General features: G+C 43.8%; 1 protein-coding gene across 2 annotated transcripts in view; it reads left to right on the top strand.

The window, feature by feature from the left end:
- The window catches only part of AOAH (acyloxyacyl hydrolase), an 845,303-nt gene that overhangs the window by 618,138 nt on the left and 204,505 nt on the right, over window positions 1-22,660 (top strand). For both annotated transcript variants that reach the window (XM_069215577.1, XM_069215569.1), the window contains exons 18-19: window positions 11,750-11,809; window positions 15,876-15,972. In XM_069215577.1, coding sequence (XP_069071678.1) covers window positions 11,750-11,809; window positions 15,876-15,972 — 157 coding nt within the window. The remainder of the gene's footprint in view (window positions 1-11,749; window positions 11,810-15,875; window positions 15,973-22,660) is intronic.

Raw genomic sequence — 22,660 nt, 5'->3', positions numbered from 1 at the left:
GAGCGTGAGCCGTTTCAAAAGGTTGCATTGGCTCGAAAAATTCCCTCATTATTTTAGCATCCCAATCTTTAGCAATCTGGCTTAGCTGCGCTATTATAGGAACATATGCAAAGGTAACATCATAATTTGAGTAAAAATACTGTATGTTAGTTTGACCATAAAATCTAGACATTACTATACTACATGTAATCCCGTATGTAAGAGGCATGTGGTGATAAGTCACCCCTTCCTTTACTGATGTCGGTATCTGTGTACACACATAACAATCTTTCGCATCCATAGTCTCAACATATTCTGTTAGCAAGCGATAGAAAACATTATATGAAAGCTCTTTCTTATCATGCAAGTGTCTCTCATCTAATTCTAGTCTTTTCAATGCGGTTAGTTCAGTGACAGTAACAGGAGCAAAAGTAGAAGCATCAATTTTCTCATTCTCACCCCTTCCATGCATTGCAAGCACTATTGCCATTATTATTAGTACACATACAATTATCAAGCCTATACACGCATATTTACAATATTTCTTTCTACTGTTTTGCGTCATGATCTGTATAGAATCAGAGAGCTAGAAGCACCTATAAAGAAACTATTTGGCAATTCAGTTACGAAGCTGAACGAGCGCAATGTTCACACAGTTTTCTTCAAGAGGCCAGTCACTTCTCGGTTAGCAGCATTTGTCTCAATTCGGCAATAACTCAGTCTTTATCAGTTCAGCAAAAGTCTCATCCGGTTTAGCAATATCTCAGCTGGTTGTTTGTATCACGTTATATTGTAGCAAGCAATATCATTTATTACCTTTTCAATCGACAGAGTCCATAAAACTTTTCTTTTCTATTGGTATCTCTTCTTCTTCGTTCTCGAGGCTTAGAGATACAAATTCGTCAGTCCAATCGTCATTGACTGCATAGGCCCATTCTGGACCAGAATATCTCCTGTTCGGTATCCTTTTCCTTTTCAATTTTGCTTCTCTTTTCGATTCTGCCTCACTGGTACTTTCCTCTTTAGCCAAGTCTTTTCCTTCACTTGAGGATGGTACCACGACAGTTACTTCTTTTCTTTTCTCTTTCACTTTTGGCCTTTCTCCGTCGTTCAAATTTTCTCCAGTTCTTATTTTTATTGGTGATATACTTAGTCTCCTCTTTGCACCATGTCCATTTGATGGACCTGCGATCTTTTCTGTGGAAGCTTGAACCTTTTCGTTCTGTTCTGCCTTGTCCCCTCCTTCTGGGGAATCAATCACGTTCTCTTTTTCTTTTTCTGTATCGTCTGCTTCTGGGAAAGCCCTCCTCTGATCAGGCTCTCCTGCTTTTTCACCTTTTTCGAGCCCTTCGTCACCGTTACTTTCGTCAGGCTCTTTATCACTTTCAGCTGCTTCAGGTTCTTTGTCACCTTCAGCTGCTTCAGGCTCTTTGCTACCCTCAGCTGCTTCAGGTTCTTTGTCACCTTCAGCTGCTTCGTCGCTGTCTGATGTTTCTCCTTGGTCTTCCCCAAGTGAGTCTGTTGCTTCGTCCTCAGAGAATGTTTCCCTCTCTTCTGTTCCTGCCTGTTCGCTTTCAGTTCGGTTTTGCTCTGTCTCAGCACTCAGCACTGTTTTATCAGGCACTGGCAGTTTCAGCGCTTCAACTTCCTCATCTGTGGGACACAACACTTTCTTTGTGTGACTGGCGTGAATCCAGTTGGGAACCCCCGCGCACTTCACAGCGGTAGTTGTCGTCAGGATCACTTGGAAAGGGCCTTTCCAACGGGGTTCCAGACACGACTTCCTCACGTGCTTCTTTACCACGACCCAGTCACCTGCTTTCAGTGCGTGTCCTGGACCTTGGATCGGTGGCAAGGTGGTTGCTTCCACCTGGTGAGAGAAAGAGCGAACCACGTCAGCCAGACCTTTGCAGTAGTCTAACACCATATCATCTGTAATATTCAAAAGCGCGTTTGCGGGAACTGCAGGAAGTCTCATAGCCCTGCCCATGAGAATTTCGTGCGGAGACAATCCAGTCTTTCTATCAGGGGTGTTTCTCATTGACATTAGCACCAAGGGCAATGCGTCAGGCCATTTCAAATTTGTCGATGCACATATTTTCGCCATTCTTGATTTCAGTGTACCATTCATCTGCTCCACCAGTCCTGATGCTTCAGGGCGATAGCTACAATGCAGTTTTTGCTCAATGTTCAGTGCTTCGCAAAGTAACTTTATCACCTCGTTATTGAAGTGACTTCCCCTATCTGATTCTAAAGAGATCGGGAATCCGAAGCGTGGTATCAACTCTCTCAACAATAGCTTTGCAACTGTAAGGCTGTCATTTCTACGTGTAGGGTATGCCTCAATCCAGTGACTAAAAATGCACACAATCACCAACACATACTTTAGACCTCCATGCACAGGCATCTCAATGAAGTCCATCTGCATCCTACTAAATGGGCCACTGGCCCTGCCAATGTGGCTCGCGTTCACAACTGTTCCCTTTCCTGGGTTCATCTGCTGGCAAGTGACACATCGATGGCAAACTGCTTCTGCAGCTTGACGAAATCTGGGGTTAAACCAATCAGTTTTAAACAATCTTATCATGGCATCTCTCCCTAGGTGAGCTTGCCCATGATAGAACCGCGCAAGCTGTGATAAGAGACTATTTGGCAAAACAAATTTTCCCTCATTTGAAACCCATAACTCGTCTGGTCTCTTTATACATTGTGATTTAATCCAGGAATCTCTTTCATCCTCCCTGACGTTATTCTGTAATGCTTTTAATTCATCTATTGTATCTACGACCTTCAAGGCAAATGCTTCAGCTGGTTCGAGTTCTGGTTCACTTATCGAATTCCATTCATCTCTGAGTAATATACAGTTCAAGGCACAAAATCTTGCGACTTGATCCGCATATGCATTTCCCAGAGAAACATAGTCCTGTCCTTTTGTATGAGCACTACACTTTACCACTGCAACTTCGGCTGGCATTTGAATGGCGTGTAGTAATTCCCTTATTCTCTCCCCGTTTTTCACTGGGGATCCTGAAGAAGTCAGGAAACCTCTCTGTGACCATAGTTGTCCAAAGTCGTGCACAATCCCAAACCCGTACTGACTATCAGTGTAAATGGTGACTTTCATCAATGCAGACAGTTGACATGCTCTTGTAAGGGCTACAAGTTCTGCTACTTGTGCAGAATAGACTCCTTGAAGCCAGGACGCTTCCAAGACACCTGTTACAGTACATACAGCATATCCTGCTTTCAAAATTCCCATCCCATCTCTTAGACATGAACCATCAACGAAAACAATTTGGTCATTTTCATCAAGCTTAGTATCCTTAATGTCAGGTCGAGGTTTTGTGCAAAATTCAGTCACCTGAAGGCAGTCATGCTCGACGTCTTCAGCGTTCTCAATTTCAGCATTTTCTCCAGGAAGCAAGGTTGCTGGATTCAACGTAGTGCACCTTTTCAGCTGCACATTCGGTGAGCCCAGGATTATCGTTTCATACCTTGTGAGTCTTGCTCCAGTCATGTGTTGCGTTCGGGAGCGGGTCAAAAGTATCTCAACTGAGTGAGGGACCATGACTGTTACTGGGTGTCCCATCACTATTCCTTCACTCTGAGTGAGGCTGATACCAACTGCTGCTACGGCGCGCAAACACCCTGGGAGTGCTGCTGCAACCGGATCCAAAGTAGCTGAAAAAAAAGCGACTGGTCTGTTTATGCCACCATGGGCTTGAGTCAAGACAGACAGAGAACATGCATCACGTTCATGACAAAACAATGTGAAAGGCTTTGTGTAATCAGGCATACCTAAAGCTGGAGCCCTGCACATGCATTCTTTCAATTCGATAAAAGCATCCATCTCATCTCCTTTCAACTCAATTTGATCCAAAGCATCCTTCTGGGTCAGCTTCAGTAAAGGCTTTGCTAGAGTTGAGAAGTTGGGAATCCACTGGCGACAGTAGCTCACCATCCCCAAAAACTTCCTCACCTCCCTCCTTGTCTTTGGTGGACTCATTTGAAGTACACTTGTTATTCTTTCCTTCATTATTCTCCGTGACCCTTTCTCTATCTGGTGACCCAAGTATTTCACTTTCTTCTGACAGAACTGCAACTTGGAAGGAGACACCTTATGTCCATTCCTTCCCAAATGGTTCAACAGAGCAATGGTATCGGCTGTGCAGCCACTTTCTGTCTTTGATGCAATCAGTAAGTCATCGATGTACTGTACTAGGGTTGACTCGAATGGCAATTCTAATGCTTCCAAATCTTTCTTTAGAATCTGATTGAAGATTGACGGTGACTCAGAAAACCCTTGAGGAATTCGGCACCAACTGTACACTCTGTCTAAGAATTTGAAACAAAAGAGAAATTGGCTGTCCTCATGAAGAGGCACCGAAAAGAACGCTTGTGACAAGTCGATGACTGAGAACCACTCAGCATCGCAAGGAACTTGAAACATTATCACAGATGGATTTGGTACGACAGGGCAACACTTGACTATGATGTCATTTATTTTCCTCAAGTCCTGCACAATTCGGACCTTTCCACTTGGCTTTATTAGTCCCATGATTGGTGAATTACATGGACTGCTTAACACTTCTTTCAGTACTCCCTGCTTTACAAATTCGTCAATGAGTTGGGCAACTTTCATGAGGGTGTCTTGTGCCATGTGGTATTGTGGGGTCTGGGGAAAGGTTGCATTGGGTTTTACAGTCACTTTCACTGGTTCCACTCCTTTCATCAATCCCACCTCTTTCCCTGTCATATCCCACACTTCCTTTCCGACTGTTTCCCGTAATTCAGCTGGAATATCTTCCTCAGTTATCATCGGGAAAAGGCAAATCAGAGGATACTCTTCATCAACAGTTTCCATTTCATCCCCCTCTACACTGTCCTCTTCTTCGCCATCACTGCTCGTCTGAATTTTAATTCCCTCGTTCAAACACATAATCGAACATCCCAATTTGCACAATAAGTCTCTCCCTAACAGTGCTATCGGACTTGAGTCACATACCACAAACTGATGTAACCCTTGATAGTTACCGATGCTAACTGGTACCGGATCTGTTATTGGGTTCGTCAGGTGCCTGTTTGCTACTCCCACCACTTGAACTGTTCTCCCTGAGAGTGGCAAATTTGGTACTTCAATGCTCTTAACAGTTGAACGTGTGGCTCCTGTGTCAACCAAGAATGAGACACGATGACCCATTACTCTTCCCTCCACGTACGGACCCTTTTGATCAACTTCCAAGGATGCTGCAAGCACACAATCTCCTTCCTCTCCTGAACTTTCACTCTCCCATACATTGTTTATTCCACTCTCACTGTGTAATGGGAACTGTTGTACGGTGCTATTTGTATTCATTACCTGACCCGAGACCTGTGGAGGAACCATCACTTGCTGCTGACTCATTGGTGCCAAAGGTATTTGCATTTGCTGATTAGGTACCATGGGAAACTGCTGTTGCATTGGCTGCATTTGCGTCATCTGCATACGGGGCATCTGCATCTGCTGCGGCTGCATAGGCTGTAATCCCTGCAGCTGATTTATGGTCTGGAAATTTGGGTTTGGACCTCTCATTTTCGGTCCCCTCATTGTCTGAAATGCATTGACATCATTGTTTTGCTGACCAACACTTGCACCTTCCTGCACCACCATCGGGCACTCGCGTTTCCAATGTCCGACAATTCCGCACACGTGACACGGCATCACCTTTTTCAATGCCTGCACACCATTCGGAGTCACAACAGTGTTCAAATCCGGACCATTATTCCCAAAACCTCCTCTGCCTCTTCCTCTCGCCTGTGGCTGAAACATCATATTTCCCTGCGGCTGCAGCTGCGGCTGCGGTACCTGCTGTTGGAACCCTTGCAACCCTTGCAAACCTTGCAGACCTGTCTGAGCTGCTTTAAGTTGCATCATCATCACTTTCTCCTTCAACCTTTTCTGTTTCACTTCAATTTCGTCGCTACAGTATTTCGCATAATTCAACACCTCATCAATAGGTTTCGACTGCCAACAAATCAAATGCGACTTTATCATCTGACTTATCTCCGGTCTCAGCCCTTCCACAAATCTGAACACAAAATGAAGCATGTCCTTCGCCTCTATTGTTTCCGTGCCACTGTAGTTCTTGAACGCCTTCAACAACCTCTCATAGTAACTATGAATCGACTCTTTAGCCTCTTGGGCAGTTCGATCTATCTTCTGCCAATCCACGTTTTTCTTGGCCACCTTCGTCTTCAAATGCTCAATCACCTTATAGTACAGGCTCATCACCATAGGTGATGGTGCACCCGTCTCCCTGTCTCTCTCTGGTTCACTTGTCGGCCAACCTACAGCTCTTTTGCAATCCTCCCACAAATCCGCCGGAACCACAATCTCAAAGAGAGTGTTCAGGTCTTCCCAGAGACATTTTGCAAGCTTCACAAACCTGTCAGTCTGTTGATACCATTCAATCGGTTTCTCTCTCAGTTTGGGAAAATCATCCGTAAAAGACTGAATGTCGCTTCTGTGCCATGGTACATGTATTAATTTTCCCCCTGCTGTCTCCCTCATTGGTAACATGGTTACTGCATCACTACTCTGTGGTCTTTTCTCGTTGAGCTCTGGGACGCTGTCTTTCCTCTTTTCCTTTCTCTTTACCCATCTGCTTTCCCATTTGTCTAAGCACCTCCACACTTGTGCACTCTGCAACAATTCTCTAAGGTGGGCCTTCATGCCTGCTGACCTCATGTGTTCAAAATCTGCGGTCCCGAAATCCAACCTATAGCTCCTGCTCAAGTGTTTTGTCTTGTCTATATCAACCCCGTTTTTGTCAGCTATTTCTTGCAAGCTTCTATGTACCTTGTTCACTTCTTTCGTGATCCTTGGACATAGATACCTCAACTCTTCTTCCGAGTAGGACTCTAACCTATTCACACCCATAGTCCCTTCCACCAATTCTTGTGCTTCCATGTTCAACCTGACCCTATTCAGATAGTCTTATCCCTTCCCACTGGCTGAGCTTTGTGTGGAATTCAGACTGTTGAACCACTGTGTCAGCTGTTGCGCATTCAACCCCATCAGTGTAGCGTTCACATCGACTGCCATTGATGGTTGCGGCAACTTTTCAGTGTTCGATGACATCGGTATCACCAGTGGGGGACTCGACCTCACCAGTGTTGACTGAGCACATATGGGACTAAACTCCATCAAGGACCCAGATCCATTTGGCTGAGCCGCTATCGGAGTTATCCCTGGAGTGTTTTCTATGCACCTCCTTTCTGTCCCATTCTGCAGCATTGATCCCTGACCGCTCATACCTAAGTTAGGCTGACTGTACAAAGGTACCGGTGGACCTACAGTAATGGGTAGCGATATCGCATCTGGGTTTTGTCCATTTCCCATGTTCTGAGACATGTTCATTCCCACACTATGGGTCATCATTGCCGGCATGCCCATCTGACTCCCCGTCATCTGAGCATGTGCTGTCCCCCCCTGCATCTGCTTTTGAGGCATCAAAAACTGTGTTGATTCGGCTTGTGCCAATGTCGGGTTGTGACCATTCTGTACTCCCCTTACGGTTGGATCTAGAATCATTCCTGCACTGTGGTCACTGCTGTAGTACCCTGGGATCTGCGGCTGATAATTTTCTGCTGGTTTCAACATGGGCACATCTGGATATATTCTCCTAACCTGCGGTATCTGCGGGGTGAACAGTAAACTCGGGTCCTTAGACCCCGGTGATGCTTCTGAACTCTGAGTTTCACTGTTCTGTACCGGTGCCGGAGGGGCAGAACTGGTACTTGGACCTTGTCCACTCTCTGCATAAGGTGGTGGACGGTCGTTCAGCAATTGCATAATTAACTCCTCATCCTCTAACTCCTCTTCTCTTCTCAACTTTTCCTCGTCCTCCCTATCCTTGGAACACCTCCTGTTTGTCTTACAGGTAGCTTTCTTACCTGTCTCCTCTTCTTCCTTAGTAATTGCGGGAAACAATTTTATCCCCTGCAATACATCTGACCTCCACACCTTCTGTGCATTATCTCACCTAGCGTCCGCTGGTGTCTTTTCTACCTTCCTTATCCTGGTCTCGAACTTATTTTGCTGTTGCTGTCTAGCCATCAGTTCCCAAATCGCTAGAGCCTCAAACTGTGCTGGCCTTGGAGGCACCTTCATGTCGTACATCGCGAATCTCAAATTCTCTAGGATCCTTATATTGAATGTCCCATGGATCGGGAATGCTACGCTCCCATGTTTCTCTGTCAACTTGTGCCATTGCTTTAGCCAAAGGCACGGAGCTACCCCTTTTTCCTCCATTACAATGTAAGCTGGTGTGCCTTCGGGCGGCGTCTCCTCTCCTACGCTCGCTTTAATGTAAGACTCCCCCTTCATTGCACTCCTTAATGCTTTAAAAAATTTCATTTTCTCGTCTTTTATTTCACAAAGTTTGTAATCAATAGGTGACTTTAATTCCCGGAATACTCTTCGCTTGCCTTTCCCCTTCCAATCGAGTCCCACGGACTGCGTCCAATCCGTGCGCAACCCTTCTCTACAACCAACCTATCCCAGCGCGGCTCCTAGTGACGTCACACTCACACCCACTGCGGCTGACAAAGCCTCGCGGCTAGTCCTCCTTCACTCAGCTCCTCTCGTAACAACTTCTGGCATGTATCGCGAGCTACCAAAAATTATAAAACAGATCTGTCGGTTTACTACAGGAAGGGTAACACAATCGCTTCAGGACCTTAGGGATTTTTCACTAGCCTCGGCAGTTATTCCATCTTTCTCGGTCCCCACTTTCGCAAGCAAATCTGACCCGCAGACCTACTCTCAACTTGTCAATGATCTATTCTAGTGCACTTAGAATTTTGTCAAAGCCCGAAGTCGAAGTTTCTTTCACTCCCTTAACACACGTACCGACTCGTTGACCACGCCCGATCAACCTACTAAACCGACCAGACCACAACATAAAACAACATACTCCGGAGTCTCTTGACCTCGCAGGGCCCGTCTCAACAACAACAACCACGTGGACCTTTTTATGCACAAAGCGCCACATGCACATGAAGTTCGACGACTTCCCTACTCTCACACTCGGAGTCGCACCTCCGCTATTTTCTATGAAGTTCGACGACTTCCCTACTTCTACACTCGGAGTCGCACCTCCGCTATTCTCTAAAATCCTCGCAATCTTTTCACACAATCTGCGGCAATAAGCTGTGCAAGCGCAAAAATCCTAACTTCACTCATACCATCACCAGTACCGCCAACGCCGATCTCACACCTCCATTCTCTTCATTCGCAAGCTCCGAGATCCCGGGAAAGTCGCGGTGGACTTAGCCCATCATCATTTTCTCAATCTGTTTTACCCAAGAAAAATCTAATTCAACTTCTCGAGTGGGATCTCAAAAGTCGAAACCGTTAATTCAACACCATGTACTTTAACAGTACGTAGTCCCAAAAGGCGAAACCGTCCTCTGCTACCATCTACTGATAGAGCGATCCGTATAGATAATTTTACTTGTATCTTGGACGCTCTTTAGGCCGATGAATCTTTTGGCTAAGTGGGACTCTCTTCACCAGAGATCAGTCAATTTAGTCAGATCGATAATCAATAACGAACATAAGCAATGCCCTGATCAACATAACACTTGACAATTAATCCAGAATACATTTCGGCGAACCCTGACCTTTCAGTCAGGAATAACCACACCAGTTTATTCGAAGTTAGTGAATTTATTTCCCTATATTAACAAAGCTAGCACAATATAGATGTGTCTCAACACCAAATGATATACGTAAACGAACATTAATAGCTGTCCATAGCGGCGAAACAGGTGCAATCTATGCAGCATTTGAATAACAAGGCATTCGATAATAGCGATGCAAATCACTAAAACTATAATCTGTAATGAACTAATTGCATACATTTAGTCAGCATAACAAGGTCTCAAATTGCATCGTGCAACAAAAGAATCCTCATCTAACCACAAATTAGCATCGGCATGTGGGACTTCATGCCAAAAACAATTTAGCAACATTAATTTGGAAAACTCCTAGCTAGGGATCTTATCAAAATCAGCAGTTGGTTACCTAAAAGAAACACAATGCAATTGTACAATTTCCTTTCATATTTACCAATTACGATCAGCATACAAGGAAGTCTTCGTCTCACAGGTACCGTTTCTCGATCAGCATGGGACGGGGCAAGGGGCAAGGTGGACGGGGCAATTGCCTCACGGCGGCAAGATAAAACTACTACTTCATGCAAGGGATCAAAGTTAAAGTCTCTAGGGCAAGAATCATTTAAAGTCTCTTTCTCTCGATTAGAGAAAGTATCAAAGTCGCTTTCAAAATGGCGTCGCAGCAAAGTGGGCCATAACTGCAATGTCCTGCAAAATGGCGGGTATCGGGCTGGTAATGGCTGCAATGGCTGCAATGGCTGTAATGGCTACTTTCTTCTCGTGCACCTGGTTTAAATAGACAACAGTTCAAATCCAGTAGGGTCTTCCATTGGAGGGTTCATAGGTTGGCTTCAAATTGTCCAATCAAAAACAACAGTTCTCAAGCTTTTACTTAAGCATACATTATCCTTGGAGACGGGTACGCAAGTTGCAACATTTTATACCAATTAACTCATTTTCAGAGCCTCCATTGTCCGCACCTGCAGATTGACCTTGGAGCAAAGAGAAAAATGCCAGGCTGGCACGAAACCTTAAGATAAGCATGTGAACGATCTCAGTGGAAAAGTACAGCTTCAAGCAAAAATACACGTTTATTAGCACATTGGAAAAATACGAGCATCTAAACCGTGAGACCAGGCAACTAGGCCGAAGCCTCCACTAAAGTTATGCTAAGCTAAAACATTTCAAACAAGCAAATCGTAGCACACGTTTATGATTATGTCGGATTAGTGCAATTCTAATACACCACGTTATATAAAGCACGCTTATAAATGTTGGCAAACTACTCTGAGGGCACATTTTGTCCCCGTACAATCTTTATTAGTTTGGTTAAAGTCACACATGATTATTTCATTCTATGTTTATGCGCTAATAAATGTAAAACCTTCATTTCAGTTTCATCACGGTTGTCATGTCGCTGCCTTTTTTGCACTTTTCCTAGACATTCTCCATCCCCTAAGATCTACAGGACAGATTTTGATGGCAAATCAAACCACCCCTGCAAACATTCTATGGTAGCAGATTCTGCCCTCTCATTTATTTGGAATGGCAAACATGTCCTAATGTAGAGGTGTTCAGAAGCAATTAAATGTTTGGAGACTTGGCTCTGAAAATGTGCCATTTGTAGCTTCTTCTTGCAGCCCCAACTTTAGACAGAGTGGGAGATGTTGGGGGATGTCAGTTCAAAACTTTACCTTTAGCGTTGCTCCATTAGTATTTGCTGAATGAATAAATAAATCAGAAACAAATGCCCAACCTCTAGACAAATCACTACCTTTTGTAGATACCTTGTCCTGTTCTTGAGGTGGCCTTTTTATAAAAGAAGAATATATATTTACAGTAGTGCAGAGAAGAGCCCGATGGTGGAAGGCCTGCACCAGGAACCCTAAAAAATTAGAGGAATCTGTTTAGTGAGGAAGAGAACAGAAGTGAAGGCAGCTAGAGCAGAGAGTGCATATATAATAGGGGCATTCACATTTTACACTGGTATAAATACGGTAATGGGGATGGAGGAGAAGCTTAGCCTGCGTAACAACGGTATCAAAAATAATCACCAGTCTTTTCAGCAGTGTTGTTCATTCTTTCATATTACTTTTTTCTGTGATCACAGATCAGTCCTTGCCCAGGGTGGATGTCTGCAAATGAAACCCTTCGAAATCTCACCTCTGAGGTAAGATTGGTACCATTGCCTCTATAATTTAACGTTGACCAGTGGCAGATAACGAGGTCCGGCGCAACACTTGGGGTGAAAAGAAGGATAACTTATACATGAATCTGACAGATAAAAAGGGAAGCGAAATAAATTCTTGTATTATTGTCCCATCCCTGCATATGTGTGCCGGTTTTGTCTTTCCCCCTGAAATGCTGTAGTAATTGTCTTAGAATGGTTCCTTGAAGACATTAGAATATCACAAACCGGTCATTCCATTAATTTCCATGTATTTATATAAGTTTTCCTACGCCAATTTTCATATTAAAATGTCTGTACCAGAATCCCTGTTAATTTATAATTTAATAAACCAGAGCCGAGCCGTGAGTTTTGCTTCAAGAGCTATGCCAGACATGTCTCCTTGCAAACCCTGCCACATGACTGATTGAGAATGATCATTGCCCCATTCTGGCTGCCTTTTCAGACATACTGGTCTTTTGAAAAACAAACAAGCTTGCAGCTGTACGTTTTCCCCAATGCTATAAGCCTGCCAGAGCCACTGAGCTGTTGCTAAATCTGCAGACTTACCTGTAGGCAGTGCTTAATTTGTACTTTTTTCTTCCGGTGGTGAGCACCGGCACTTATTTTTGAGGGCCGGCGCTTGTTCTTCTGCCTCGGGCATTTACTGAGACCAAAAGACACATATAGGAAAGGCGGAGAAAGAGAAAAACGAAAAAGCGTCACAATGGGTGAAAGCAGAAAGCTGCAACAGTGAGCTGAAGGGGAGGGAGTGGCTATAAATGGAATGAAGAGGCCCGAGATGGCTTCAGGATTACGCTGCCTCAGTATTCCGTCCTTACACATTTAATTGCAGCAGCCACGTGTTTAAGAGGAGGGCTTTGGGCGCCCCCCACATTTTTATGTATAAATTAACCACTGCCTGTAGGCCAGGCCCTTTTAACCATTTTAGTTTCTTTGAACCTGGAGAGGGTTTAGCAGATTAATGTGCCTGGCATGGAGTTCTGTTAATATCTTTTATGCCTGTTGGGGGGGAGAAAAGGATGGCACAGGGTTAAACCAAGGCAGTATCAACCACACTTCTTCTAATTTAGAAGTCTCACTTCCTCCTTTAAACCAGCTCTAATCTCCATCCAGTAAAGTAACAAGCTGTGTACGTTTCAAACGATGAATCCTCTGTAAGATATTTCGTGTAGATCAGTCCTTTATCGAAAGCTCTTAGGTCTTACAACCTATTGAGATCCAAGAATTCAGCACATAGTACAAATGTTTCTTAACCTGTGGTCTAGGGACCCCTGGGGGTCCACAATATATGTTGAATAGGTCCGCGACTCCTTAGAAAATAAAATAATATTAACAGATTAAGAAAGTGTATATGAATAAAGAAGCAAGATGTAAAGTTGAAAATTTTAAAACCTTCTGTAAATGTGAAGAAATTTGAATTTCGAGGGTAAAAATTAAGTATCATATGGTTGATGCATGGGAGAAGTGCAGGAGCATTTAACAGAATATAGCATAATTTTCATTTTATTAAATTTCTTTGTGAATTAAATAAAATATTTCATCAGTTGTGTGCTGGTTTGATACACATTTTTGTATTTTTTATATATTGTTTTTAGTTTCACATCATTCAAAATACTTAGGCCGGGGTCCTCAGCTTCCAGTAATTACTCAGTTGGGGGTCCCCAGATTCCTATAATGATGCAGTGGGGGTCCCTGGGATCCAGTAATGATCAAGTGGTTCAAAATCACTGATGACGACCCAGCTGCGGCTTGCTGCGCAGTAAAGGAGCGGGGCGGCGTGCGATGGGGGGAACAAAAACATTTAATTTTTTTTAAAAATAATCAAAAATTTACCTGCTCCGCTGCCGCGCCGCTTCTCTTTCCTGGTCACTGCAGGCAGGCACAGGCTCCCAGCCAGCCCTGTAGCCAAGCCTGACACTGCTCAGAGCAGCATTGGGATTGGCCGGAGCACCCAGCCAGGGCTCTCCCAGGCAGACTGGGAGCCTGTGCCTGCTGTCTCCAGCCCGGCAACACAGTGCTGTGTTAGAGAGAGCACAGTGCGCATGTGTGTTTGGCAGGACTGAGATGGCCGGCCAAACATACATGCGTACTGAGGGGAGTGCAGAGTGCATTCTCCTTCATCTCCATCATCCCCATAGCCCTGCCCCCTAAACAACGAAACAATAATATACAAAGTTTATTATCGTTTCATCCTTAAAGGATTGCAGCTGCTGGTGCTCGAGGGGGGAGGAGTGGACGCTTCTCCGCCATAGCAGAGGAGCCTCCACTGTGTAGAACACAATTTAGACCTTGACGTAAGGAGGAAGGAGCCTCTCTATGCCAGACTCTCCTCATGACCTAAATGCCTTCTCCCTGACAATTCAAAGTCGGGCAGAGGCGGGGTCCACCATTCCCTTGTCAGAATGGAGTAGCTGCAGTTGTTGTCCAATTTTAAAATGACACGGTGAAGTGGCCGTTTCCCAGAGCATAGGGAATCCAAGGGACCTCCCAGAGGCTGGGAGTGCCCGCAGCTCTGTAGTGGTGAGCACCAGCTGCGTACCAATCTCAGTAAGTGCCATGCAACCTTGGTGGGCTGATAGGCAGAAGAGGTTGATAATACAGCTTCCAATGGCAGACGTGTGCCAGCCAGTGCGTAACCATTCCTCTGTAATTAATAGGCAACACCGCAGGCTGCCAAAGTTACAAAAAAGTAAAAAAAAGTAAAAAGGCGGGGTGTTGGGATGGATTATGTCTCAGTGGAGATGGTGCTTCTTATTGGGTGTAGTCTATAATCACAGAACGAGATAACATCTTTTGAGTTCGTGGTGCTGATTTTATGCAGGTTTCACCTTTACACCGTGTACTAGATTACCACACATTTGCACTTTGTGCTCCACTCAGAGAGAACTTCTGCTGATCACAATGCTCTTCGCCTCTGGGCTTCCCCATAATCTCCTCTTGCCTGCCAATCATGACCTATTTTTCGATTGATAAGGATATTTTGATTTATAAATAAAGTGTGGTTAACATTATGAACATTTTACACCGAAAACGACAACACTACAAAATTGCTTTTTTCTGTGTTTGACTAAAATAGGTCCGAACTAGGCGTAACCTCCAACTTGAATCTCAAATACAGCCATGATGTGTGTGTTTTCATTTCTCCTCTCATTGCACGTAAAAAAATAAGCATAATGAAATGCTCTGTACTGACACTGATGTTCTCGAGGAACTCTAGTGGACGCTTCCTTTCTTTGTAACAATTCAAGGTGCTTCCTACCTCTGCCACTATAAGCCCATTCATAAAATGAGACTGGTATTATTTGTATGTAACTAGATTTGTGCTGTCATATCCAATGACATTAGGGTTGTATTAATATTAATTTAGGAGATGGTGTTATATAATGATGCATTACATTTTGTGTTCTGATTTGTCAGTCTGTGTGAGAATCTGATCTGATCTGATCACTTTAAGATTTTTACTGTGTATGATTCAATAAAAAGGCTCCATGCGAGAGGCAAGCCAAGACTAGTTTTGTTCCATCTTTAGAGAGCAGATCCACATTAATTTGTCTGTTGGTTAGGACTTGGCATATTTGTCCCTAAGACTTGGCTTTATGTCATTTATTGAACCCTACGACATTTCCCTTTATTGATTTACCATGCATTTTGACAAACTAATATATTTGCTCTCTGTACTGTACTTTAATTATTTAATAAACCTTCATGGTTTCTCACCACTGATTTTAAGCCTTCTTCAGTTTGTTAATTGACTATCTTAATTTATTTGCTGCCCATCTGATCTCTATAGAGACACATTGCCTCTTATTCTTAAGAACAATATCACCCCTGATCCTGAATAGGTGCTTTATCTTAGATTATCAGATAAGATAGCTTCAATAATATTATGACCAATATGATTAGACACAGAGGTCTGAGTGAAATGCTGCTACTTGTGAAGGGTAGTACTTGAAGTTCTTGGGTAGAAATCCTGGCTAGCGCAGTTTCCCTCTGTGACATAATGTCCCCCTAATGTGTGTTTCTTTCTTTCTTTCTTTATAAACAGAGAGCACTGCAACTTTCCAGAGTAATGGAAAAAATATCTGTTTCTCAGAAATTTGCCAGTTTTGACATTCACTACATGGACTTCCCATTTGACAAAAGTAGGTAACTTGCAAAATTTAAGATTGAAATGTGTTGTCACATTTTTTGCTGCATTTGCCAGGGCACATTTTACGAAACAATCGTCACTACACAAGAAACTCCATGATTAAGTGTTCTAGCCAGCTAATAAACCACACCCCTTCAAAGAGCCTTAAAGAGGGACACCTTCTAAGCCCGAAACCATATTCTATGTACAATATAGTAGGGAAAGATACACATATATTATACATCACAATGAAGACATTAATTGATCACTGGAAAAACATTGTTCTGTTCTAGCACTCACACTTTGTGTGCACAAATTCATACTTGTCTCACTTTTTGTTGCTCCTCTTTTCTAAGAAAATACATATAATATATAGTGTTGACACAATGCACAACATATATATATATATATATATATATATATATATATACACATTACATCCAAAAAATGTATACATCACAATGTCCATACAAAAGGTACTGAGTGCATTTGCACTCAAAAACTTCCAACGCTATTCGGAGAAATGGGCTGCCAAACACTTTTTCAAGGACAGTCTTCTATGCGAGGTAGTGATGATCTATACCATCACTATTAGGAAGCTATAAAAGTACTGCTTCCTATGTCCTGATGAGGCCCATAGATGGAGGGCTGAAACGCGTCAACCAACTACCTGAGGAGTGCTATGAATTGATGAACTGAAAGTCTAAGATAGAGTAGTATACCGCACTTACTCAGTACGAACAATTTTTCTAATAGTGACGGTATAGATCATCACTACCTTGCATAGCAGACTGTCCTTGAAAAAGTGTTAGGCAGCCCATTTCTCTGAGTAGCGTTGGAAGTTTTTGAGTGCAAATGCACTCAGTACCTTTGTATGGAAATTGTGATGTATATGTTTTTGTGATGTAATGTGCATATAGGTGTTGCAATGTCATGCATTGTGTCAACACTATATATTATATGTGTTTTCTTATGAGGAGGAGCAAGACAAAGTGAGACAAGTATAAATTTGTGCACACAAAGTGTGAGAGCTAGAATAAAAAAAAGATTTTCCCAGTGATCAATTAACGTCTTCTCTGTGATGTACAATACATGTGTATCTTTCCCTACTCTATACCATTTTTATATCAGTATTATTATCGTTGCCCAGCACTGTTGCCCTTGAAGCCAACTGTCATAATTGCTTTAACAGGTACTTTCTTTGGTGGCATCACATAAAGAAGATTTTGTAAGATCTTTATCAGTGATGCGTACACCCACTGACTTGGATTAAATGTTTTTTGTTGATGCCCACTTCCACTGACTTTAGGCACATATATCAAAAAGGTGCGTAGATAGTCCAATGGATTAATGAGTTCTCCTTTCCAAGTAACATTATCTGTTTCGGGACTTTTAGTGTCATACTCTTATTCATTATAAGGATATATTGTATATTATCTTTTCGCCTATAATTTTTATGGTTGCGTTATCACGCGGCTCCATTGGTATGTTTGAGAAACCTCCAATTCAGTGTGTTTGTGTCCTTCTTAGTTTAAGTTAAACTGTGTATTCTATTAACCTGGAAGACCATATTAAAGTGGAGTAAATGGAAAAAGATATTTCTGACCTACTCCAAGGTTTGTGAAACTAATTTGGAGACAGGGAGTAAATTGGCTCCTGTACAGCACTTTTTGGCTGCAGAGGTCCAGGAGCTTCTCAAGACATTGCCAAATCTTACTCAAGAATAATCAAGAGGGTTGAGTGAGTTTAACTTTTCTCTTTAAAAACTAGATTTGAATTACTTTCCGAAAGTCAGTACAGTACTGTAAAGATACTATGTTGGAAAGAGGGTTCAAGATGAAGGGGAATGTGTGGGGGAAAATGTTACTTTCCTTATAAAGTTCAAGCTTTGTGTAAATTCCTAGCTCTCACAAAAGAGAGAATAATGTATTGACTTGTAATACTGATATAATTAGTGAAGAACTGTGGATGAAAGATGGCTTCCTTTAGATGAGGTTCTTATATTTGGCAGAAAGTGTAAAACACATGATTCCATGTGAAGGGGAGTTTAGAAGAAATTAGTAAGCATTCCGCTGAGGTGAGTGTGATTGGGTCATGGAAACAAAGTCCACTTGAAAAAGATAAGAGTGATGATGGTGGTTTGAAATATTGGTGTTTTCATTGTGGTGGATTTGGCACATGGCGAGTTATAAAGGGTGCCTGGCAGTAAAAGTAATCTGCAACAAGTGTGACAAGAATTGCTTGTTCATGAAGTGTTGCCGGAATGGTATGTTGGGAAAAAAAAACTACTGACGTGCTCGAGGTGGTCAAGGAAATTGTGTTACAATTATAGCATGACATTCAAGACTACCCATCAACAGTTCTGAATATGGATGTTGTGGAAAGTGAGATGATGTTTGACTCATGTTCAGGGGTGACAGTCATATCTGAGAGTGGTTAGTTTTGCAGGTCAATTAAAGCTATAAGCATATAAACCCTAGCAGTTATGGTGGCCAGGAAATTAACTTATGGGTTTCTTCACAGCTGTAAATGAAACTGTTGGAAGGATTAAACCAGAAATTTTTTATGTTTCATGTGGGGGGGGGGGGGGGCTGCATTGTTGGCTGACCACATTCAAGAGAGCTAGTTGTGCTGTGCAAACCCATAACATTGGTGGGACAAAATATTGAAGAAAAATATTGAAAAAATAGCAGGTAAGTATGTCTACATTTTCTATACCTAACTCCACATATATGTACCGACACACACATATATCTTTAAGTTTCGTAGATGTGGAGTTTGGAGTAGTAGATTTATAATTCCCTATATGCACTTACCTTTCGATATTTTGTTTCTTAGTATTCTGTCCTCAATATTCTTGTATCATGATACTGTTGTTGTCGCTATTCAGCAGTACAACTGTTAGGTCTGTGTCTTCACCCTAATACCATGCCACAGGCACTGGTCCCTAAAATTGTACAGGGAGGCATATAGGGGGTCATTCTGACCCTGGCGGCCGGTGACCGCCAGGGTCACCGACCACGGGAGCACCGCCAACAGGCTGGCGGTGCTCCCGAGGGCATTCTGATCGCGGCGGTTCAGCCGCGGTCAGAAAGGGTAAACCGGCGGTCTCCCGCCGGTTTACCGCTGCCCCAGTGAATCCTCCATGGCGGCGGAGCGCGCTCCGCCGCCATGAGGATTCAGACACCCCCTACCGCCATCCTGTTCATGGCGGGAAACCCGCCATGAACAGGATGGCGGTAGGGGGTGCCGCGGGGCCCCTGGGGGCCCCTGCAGTGCCCATGCCAATGGCATGGGCACTGCAGGGGCCCCCGTAAGAGGGCCCCAAAAAGTATTTCAGTGTCTGCTTTGCAGACACTGAAATACGCGACGGGTGCAACTGCACCCGTCGCACCCCTGCAACTACGCCGGCTCAATTCTGAGCCGGCGTCCTCGTTGCAGGGGCATTTCCTCTGGGCCGGCGGGCGCTCTTTTGGAGAGCGCCCGCCGGCCCAGAGGAAATGTTTGAATGGCCGCCGCGGTCTTTTGACCGCGGTGCGGTCATTTGGCGGCGGTACCTTGGCGGACGGCCTCCGCCGTCCGCCAAGGTTAAAATCACCCCCATAGTGTCATAAAGTTTTTCCTGAAGTGCTTAGTAATGACCTATGTTGTCTAAATGGTTACATCAACAGAATATGATTGAAGAGGGGTGCATTTCCTGTAGTAACCAAGGTTAGAAGGTTTTCCTTGGGAGTCCATGCTGATGTGAAGCCGGAATTGGAGAAACTGTGTGAGTGTGGCATCAAAGAGCCAGTAGCAGCCACCGAAAGGTTGGCATCTATCATTGTAGCCAAAAAGGCCAATGTGGACATACAATTGGGCATTAAAAAAGGAGCACTCATCTTAACATCCTGGAAATCTTTCCTTTGATTTCTGGGGCGAGGTATTTTACCACACTTTCTCGCCCCGGCCTACCACCAAGTACAAGATAGTCAGGATCTAATAGTGTTTATTAGTCCGTTGAGTGTGTTTAAATTCTTGAGCATGACATCCTACTGTCTCAGATTTCCAAGTTGCTATGTATAATGTGTTAGGGGTCTTGAGGAAGTGAAGCATTTTCAAGATGATGTGTTGGTTTTTGGACACACAAGAAAGGAACATGATGAGTGGGTTAAAATTGTTTTAGAAGTTTTTAGGAACAAGGTTTGACTTTAAAGTCTAAGAAGAGTTGATTTGGCAAAACTAAGATCGAGTATTTGGGGCACCTAGGCCCATACTTATGAAAAATAGTGCACAAACGCACTAGCACAGTTTGCGTAATTTTTTTTAACACAAGCTAATGTCATTCCCTAGCGCCATCCGTGCATCATATTTAAGAAATGATGCACGATGGCTCTAAGGCATGCTTAGCGTAAAAAAAAATTACGTTAACTATTGCGACATGCCATAAGGAAAAATTATGCTAGTGCTGAAAAAGTGGCACTAGACTGTTTTGCGGCACACATATATGTCGCAAAATGGGTTAGTGCCATTTCTTACCGCATTAGCGTCAAAACAAAATGCACAAGCAGGAAAAATAGAAATTTAAAGAAAAGATGGAGAATGCAGGCCAGGAGAGACCCCAGGGAGACCCAAATCACTCAAGTGCCAGCCAGGAGGGTCCAGAAAAGTCCTAGGAGAAGGAAAAGAGGAAGTGCAAGTGTGGCTTTAGTGAGGAGGAGCATAAAATTCTGGTAAGAGAGGTGACGGAGCACCAACACTAGCTCTTTGTCACCTCCAAATTGCCAGTCAGTAAGATAGACCCAATATGGCAGACAATAGTAGACAAAGTCAACAGTGAAGAAGAGGTGAAGAGGACTGTCACCGAGTGCAAGATGTGCTGGCACGATTGCAAGAACAGGACTTAGGAGAAACTGCCAGGAACCGAAAGGCAGCACTGCAGACTGGAGGTGGAAGTCCCGCACCACAGGAGGACCTGGATGAGCCGGAGGAGATGGTCGCAGTGCTCATCCCGGAGAAGCTGGTCACTGGAATCGCAGGACAGGACAGCGCAGACTACCAAGAACCACCACAAATACTGGGTAATTTGCAGGGGGGCAATATCTGAAATTCCACAAATGGCAGAAGAGGGAGGCACCTAGGACACACTCAATGCATGCTAAAGGGTTTCATCGGGACACATAGTCCCTGAATCAAGACACGCCATCCCCACCCAAGCCATACATTTACTGACGATTTGGTTGTGCAATACACTCCAACATATACACAACATGGACATAAGCCACTCACTATGGCAATACTCCACCATGTAAATATGCAGCACATTGCCTGGAAGGGATGTGCAATAGTGTGGCTGTGCCATAACAACAATCATTGCATATTGCCAAGGCCCCTATATCCTACACAACCTAGACCTCAGAGACTAGGACTGAAGTCAGTACCATCCCAGGGGTGGTGTCAGGGTGGTGTAACTGGCCAAAATGCTTCCCTTCCTCCTTGTCTCATTGCCCTTCTCATGTGTGCTGCATTTTGAAGCACACATTGAAATGCCACCTTAGCAAAAATAGCTTGTACATGTGCAGGAAGAGACACATCCCTGCACACAAACAAATCATCCCCTCAAGGCAGGCACCCCTTCATCATGCTGCAACAATTCCTGTGTTGTTTGAGGGAGAACAAATCTGTGCAGGCGCCGGGGGAACTGCAGGGCTGTACCGTATTCTAGTAAACATAGCACATCCCTGCTTTTCTAAACTGGTGCAGTGTCGTGCAACACATATCACTGCTGCACTGAGCCATGCCACTTGAAAAAGTGGCTGCAATCTAACCATCTGAAAAGATAGAGGGCCAAATTGAACAGAAAATGATGGTGTGCGGCGCTGTGCCAAATTTGGCAGCATCACGCACCGCCATTTTCAAAACGCAGGTGTTAGACCTGACAGCCTTAGGGTGGTCACCCCTAACTTTTTGCCTGCCTCCCTCCACTTTTTGGACACTGTTTTTGCTGGCTTTTAGACTCTGCGCACTTTACCACTGCTAACCAGTGCTAAAGTGCATATGCTCTCTCCCTTTAAACATGGTAACCTTGGATCATACCTAATTGGACTATTTAGTTTACTTATAAGTCCCTAGTAGTGTGCACTATATGTACCTAGGGCCTGTAGATTAAATGCTACTAGTGGGCCTGCAGCACTGGTTGTACCACCCACTTAAGTAGCCCCTTTACCTTGTCTCAGGCCTGCCATTGCAAGGCCTGTGTGTGCAGTTTCACTGCCACCTCGACTTGGCATTTAAAAGTACTTGCCAAGCCTACCCTCCCCTTTCTCCAATTATAAGTCACAGCTAGTGTGGGCCCTAGGTAACCCCTAGAGCAGGGTGCTGTGTGGGTGAAAGGCAGGATATATATCTGTGTAGTTTACATGTCCTGGTAGTGTAAAACTCCTAAATTTGTTTTTACACTACTGTGAGGCCTGCTCCCTTCATAGGCTAACATTGGGGCTGCCCTCATACATTATTGAAGTGGCATCTGCTGATCTGAAAGGAGTAGGAAGGTCATATTTAGTACGGCCATAATGGTAATACAAAATACTGCTGACTGGTGAAGTTGGATTTAATATTACTATTCTAGAAATGCCACTTTTAGAAAGTGAGCATTTCTTTGCACTTAATTCCTTCTGGGCCTTACAATCCACGTCTGGCTGGGTTTAGTTGACAGCTCCTTG

The sequence above is a fragment of the Pleurodeles waltl genome, chromosome 2_1, assembly GCF_031143425.1.
Source record: "Pleurodeles waltl isolate 20211129_DDA chromosome 2_1, aPleWal1.hap1.20221129, whole genome shotgun sequence".
Classification (NCBI taxonomy): domain Eukaryota; kingdom Metazoa; phylum Chordata; class Amphibia; order Caudata; family Salamandridae; genus Pleurodeles; species Pleurodeles waltl.
Note: the sequence above shows the minus strand (reverse complement) of the source record. Positions and strands in the feature narration are given on the sequence as shown.